Source organism: Gymnogyps californianus, chromosome 4 (genome assembly GCF_018139145.2).
Source record: "Gymnogyps californianus isolate 813 chromosome 4, ASM1813914v2, whole genome shotgun sequence".
Taxonomy (NCBI): Eukaryota; Metazoa; Chordata; class Aves; order Accipitriformes; family Cathartidae; genus Gymnogyps; species Gymnogyps californianus.
The window spans coordinates 78,763,366-78,768,974 of record NC_059474.1 but is presented as its reverse complement, the minus strand read 5'-3'; the positions used below and the strand labels follow the sequence as shown (position 1 = coordinate 78,768,974).

At 45.4% G+C, this 5,609-nt stretch overlaps 1 protein-coding gene across 1 annotated transcript; it reads right to left on the bottom strand.

The window, feature by feature from the left end:
* Positions 1-444: 444 nt before the first annotated feature.
* Positions 445-5,276, bottom strand: NDNF (neuron derived neurotrophic factor). The gene is made up of 3 exons (XM_050895976.1): positions 5,089-5,276; positions 3,981-4,105; positions 445-3,051 (listed from the first exon to the last, which is right to left on the bottom strand). Exons 1-3 carry the CDS (start codon positions 5,274-5,276, stop codon positions 1,661-1,663), a joined length of 1,704 nt encoding a protein of 567 aa, XP_050751933.1. The 3' UTR covers positions 445-1,660.
* Between the last annotated feature and the right edge of the window lie 333 nt (positions 5,277-5,609).

The window sequence follows — 5,609 nt, the reverse complement described above, 5'->3', positions numbered from 1 at the left end:
TGGATTTTGGTCCTTTTCCCTCATCTTCAGAGCCCCAAGGGGGGCTGCAAGTGCTAAAGTCACAGCAGTGAGATGTTTTGTGGCCAGGCACCTAAGGAAGAGACAGAGGCTGTCTTTGAATAAGCCCTGACATCCACTGCCTGAGTGCTGTGGACTGATACATACAATGGGACCAAGAAAAAAAGGTCTCTGTTACCTGTCCTGAGGCCCTGACCCGTACTATAATATTGGGACTGTATGAGGCAGTATGTGTCCTGCTCTTAGCCGCTTGAAATGGGGCTGGTCTAGTTGCTTCTCAGAAGTGTGTCTTCCATTAAGCAGCTCTATACAAGTTTTTGAGTCAATGAAGGTGACATGTGGAAAAACAAATAAGAAAATTTAGAAAAGATGAGATCCAGACATTTAATATTTTAAAGAAATCTACACAATGGAAATAACTGCATTTTAAATGAAAGTACATGTTTTTTTCTTAGCACTACCATTCTTGTCAATGGAAAAAAAATAAACCTCTCAGCTTATTATTACTGCGGTCAAAACCAGCAGCATCCAGAAAGCAAATGTTTTCAATGATAATCTAACAAAAATAACAACTGGTTCTCTGGTGTGTTGTTTGAATTGTATGGTCTCTCTAACTCAAGAGCGCGAGCTCCTTGCGAAGCGCTGGCGGCGCTCGCAACCACGACGAAACAGGATCCATTCTCACCTGGGACAAGTGAAGCTCCTCTGTGCTGTCCTGCTCCTTCAGTGCTCGTATCACTGTAGACCCAGAGTATGCCACAAATACCCCTCCTTCAGTGGCCTGCGCTCTCTTGCAGATTTTAACTGACACAGTAACATCAGTAATTCTACTGGACTTCAGTCACCTTGCCCAAAAAGATGAAGAACAACAAGAGAGAGGCACGTCCTAGCTGAATTCAGTTCAAGTTTCGGCATGCCTCTTCTGTCCCCAAGTCTGTGTGCCCCCTTAGAGTGTCAAGAAAAAAGAAACAATATATAATCTAATATTTTTAATTTTATGTACAGGAATATAACGTTATGGTAACTTTGTACATGAAATACATACAGTATTTAAACATGAAAATCAGCTAGGTAAGAATTTACATTAGCAATGAAACTGCTTCATGTGCAGCCCAGTTAATACTTAGTTTAGATCTGTATTTTATTGGGGAGAGATTTTAATAGTTTACAATCATAGAAACATAAACATTTAAAACAAGACTCTATAAAATAATTTACAGAAACCCTACCATCTACACTGAGAGAAAGGGTATATGTCTGTGAGTTCTGTGTGTGAGTAACAAGGTGGATGAATGACGTATCTCAGCCTTTTAAGTATAAAATAATTTAGAAGCAGTTCATGCAATATGGGAGCAAAGGAGTGCCAGTTCCTTTGAGGTTTCCTGCTACCTTGGACATCTACTGAGCATCACATGTGGGTCACCGGACACATGATAATACCGTTGCCAGATGCTACCAGAGAGCACCAGCCTCAGTTCCTCCAAACAATTACTTATGTAAACATAAATATACAAGTTGATATCTTTTCTACACAGTACAAATACAGGTCACAACTTCTCAGCTGTGCAAGTAGTCAATTCGTATACCTGGAAGTAGGATAATGTTCAGACCAGAGTTCCATATATTTCTATGTACAGGGGCACTAACAGAACTTCCTCGTTTTCACCAATTTGCTCTGATATTTCACAGAGTGCCCGCCGTGCCCTATCACATAAACATCCAGCAGGTAGGACTTGCCAGGCTGCAGGCCTCTGATTGTCTCTGTGGTCACTGCTTTCTGGATGTTCTGGCTGTGGAAATATTTACAGAGAACCTTTTCTGATTTCTTCCTCGTATCTGGACCCAAGCACTGGTTCTGCTCCCTCTTCTTCTGCTCTTCGTTGTAATTGTCATCCACTTCCCTTTTGTAGATGCAGAATTTGTTTCTCTCCTGCGTGCCCAGCCACGCCACCGTGACCGAAGAACACGTGCGGAGCTTGTCAAAGGCTTTGATTCGCGTATCTTCAGGCAGAGAAGGAAACGACTGCTTGTTAGGCCTTGTTGTAGCCAGGATCTTCAGCATAGAAGCACCTTTTTTGCTTCCTTTCAGCCTGATGAGATATTTAGCTTTTGCTTTTCCCCGAAGCTGGAACTGCCGTACACCCTCCACATTTTGAGACAAAAGGAGTTTTCCATCTCTTCTAACTTGGATCTGCACAGCATCCAGGCATGAATGAACAGAGAAGGTGACTTTCTGGTGAGATGAAACGGGAGCAAACCGTAGAAATTTGGCTCCCTTTCTCTTGATGAATACATCTGTAACTTTGCCATCCTTCAGTTCGACTGTTTTCTGTTTAGCCTCCTCCTTCGTTCTGGCAAAGGTGCCAACGTATGCGGTGCTCATGTTAGTGTTGGTATTTACTGCAAACATGTCAAAGTAGTACTGCGTATCGGGCTTCAGGTCAGACACTGTGAAGATGTTCTTGTTCCCGATACAAACTTTATGCAGGTCAACTCTCGGCTTTGAGGGCATTTGCCGCCCAAACTTTGATGATTTTAGGAAACCACGTTCTTTGCCAGAGTTGTTGTCTGAGGGGAAGCCAAAATGGGCAAAGTCAAATGGGCTGAAATCCAGACCTGGTTTTGGAGCCATCATGAAGGCATCATCAGAACTGAGCTTGGCTTCAACAGCACAGAGGCTCTTGAAATTGTGTTCTTTATTGATGACTATGCAATACTGAATTGGCTGTTTCAGTAAGGAGGCGGTGGGACTTGGTTTCCATGCCAGCGTCACTGTTGTACGTCCCAGAGAAGTGACATCGATTCTGGGATCATAAGGTAATTCAGGATAAGGTTGGTCTGACTCTGGAGTAGTGGTTGCATACACTTTAAAATGTGTATCTTTCTCTGTCGACAGCAGATCTAGTTGGTACAAACCAGATGGGGAACTAGAGGACACAAAGTACTCAACGTCATTGCCTTTGTAAGAGAACAGCTCTGTGCCTTCCTCGTTAGTAATCTGCTGTTTCTGTTGCTCAAGAGGTTCTGGTTCACCTAGATTACAAGCAAAGAAAAACATTTGTACAGACACAATCTGCGAATATGAGGAAATAAAACTCTAACAGACATTTCTACATAAAATACAAAAGTGAGATGAAAAAGGAAGGTTTTATCTTCTGAGGAAGATGTAATCAATAGTTCTGTCAAATCAGAGAGGGAAATTGGTTTGGCACTCAGATTAAAACCAAATGCAATAGAAATTGCACCTGACCAGTATTAATGGAGTCTCGTGAATGGTAGCTAATACCTTCCACTAGAGTACTTCAAGCACCCAACTTGGAGATGCCATACAGTTCCCCAGAGGGAACTGACTCCACTGCCTGTTTCTGGACTCGGGCCCTTAGCTTTGGCCCTCTGAGTCACGCTAAAATTTTGTGCCTAAATACAGTGGGGGCCAAAGGTGCGTATACCATACAATGTGGTGTGTATGACATTTTAGCCCTTGTGTGAGAGGCTCTGGAAGCCAAAGACCTCTCCTCTCTTGAGTAGCAGTTATATGCCTATTTCCAAAGAAGCTCCATCTCTACAGACGAGTCCACTTAAAGGGGCGAGCTCAGCCCTGCTGCAATGCCAGCCCTGTCTCTCCAGTTCTTATCTTGTGTACACAGCTCACAGCAAAGCCCCTGTGAAACCGAGTTACTCTGGGCAAACACAGTTTGTTGTGGCAGCATCTAGTGCACTCTGTAACTATAACCTCAGCTTTTACTTCTACTTTTTTACAGCCCTTTTCCTTGTCATGTTGCTACCTGCTGCCAGTTTCCTGCACAATGGCAGGACTGGGGCTGAAGATCCAAACAGCAGGAGATCATAAAGATGGGCCTGCTGTGAGACTCGGCGTCACACCGAGGCTGGTTTGAGGGGCTTCGAATCCAGGAGAAAAGCAGGTCTCTGAGGTGCAAGGGAAGTCGTCGATGATTTGTTACCTGAACCTTCTCCACTGGCTTCCTCTGGAAGCTCTTGCACACTCAGTTTCCACTCCAGAGGGGCATCGCATGGTGTCACTGTCACTGCTAAGGGAGTGTTGTCCTCTTCAACCACAAAGAAATACCTAGGGGAAGGTTAACAGACCCATACGTCAATAAATCCTGATGGCAGCCAACCAGCAGGGACTGACTTGACATCAAGGTTGATCTTGGTGGGGCAACAGGGACAAAAGTGTTACTTACAGGCAAGCGTGTGCAGAGGGAATATGGAAAGGCTGGTGGGCAAGAGCTAAGGAGGTGAGGGGAGTCCCCCCACTAACATGGTGGTGCAGAGTTCACACTTCGCTTGTCAAGACACGGCAGAGGGGTTTCTGGCCTCCTGCCCTCCCCTCCATCAGCTTCACTTTTTACCCCTACACTAACTATATACAGTAGAAATGGTCACAAAGGTATAAATGAGGGAAACGGGATCTTTCCTAGAATTTAGGGATATGCTCTTCAAAGCAGGACACACATTTTATGCTATGTCCAGGTAAGGGCCCTAGAAGCACATATAGATACATACACATTCAGCTGTCCTCCCACACCAATGAAGGCTGAAGGAGGTGTGTGATATGAGGAGGAAGGTGGCAGTGCCGGTCTTCCCTGAACTCTTTGGAGCCTCAGGTTCTTCCCCAGTCTAACCTCAGTATTTTCTGACCCATAGGGTCGAGGTTGGGAAGTGGGGAGTTCAGACCAGACGGGCTTGCACTGCTTCTTTAAAGCACAACACGAAATAATGAAGAGAGACAAGCGTGGTGGGCTAAGCCTGTAGTTTCTAATTTCCTTCCTGCTCCCTTTGCCTCCAGACATGGTTAGTGGCCTCACTTCAGGGAACTTCTGTGGTCTGTGGGAGCTCTGGGCTTATCCCAGAAATCAAATAAATTGGATAGACCCTCAGCCGGGGAGGCCAGATTGGGATGGAAACTCACATAGTTACTTACTTCACCAGACAGAACACTGGCATTTGTATTTTTCTGGTTCGGATCCAATTTTTATTTCAAAACACCCAGCAAACAAAGCTAGTATCTTCAAAGTACAACTTCCTCACTTGAGCGGACAGAAGTACCTTTTAGGGGTGTCTCGGAAGAGGTAGCTGCTAATTTCGGCTCCATCTGGGATGACTGACGAATCATGAAAAAATGCTTTGTCCCGGATCTGCATTTGGAAGAGCTCCTCATCTCTGGTAGGTAACTTCTGGGGCCTGGAGCTGAGCGGCAGCAGCAGCAGCAGCAGCGGGCAGCGCAGCAGGAGCATCCTACAGCAACGACAGGGAGTCCCACCTGAGGAGGGCTGCACCACGCGCAGCAGGAGCTGCCGCCAGCTTGTCCCACGCTGGTGGGCGAGACCGTGGCGAAGCACCGGTTTAGTCGTGACCCACAGTCGCTGACTCAGCTAGCTGCAAACTCGTGTGGCTCTTGTGGGCTGATTTACTGCTGAAACGCGGGCATACGTATAACAACATTGCATGCACTTTATGTTTTGCAGGCACCTTCACTGTACTGCCATACAAGCACTAGGAATACATATTGTAAGGACTAAGCTCACATCGTCACAGCGCTTAGATAAAGTATGTAAATAAGATTTTTC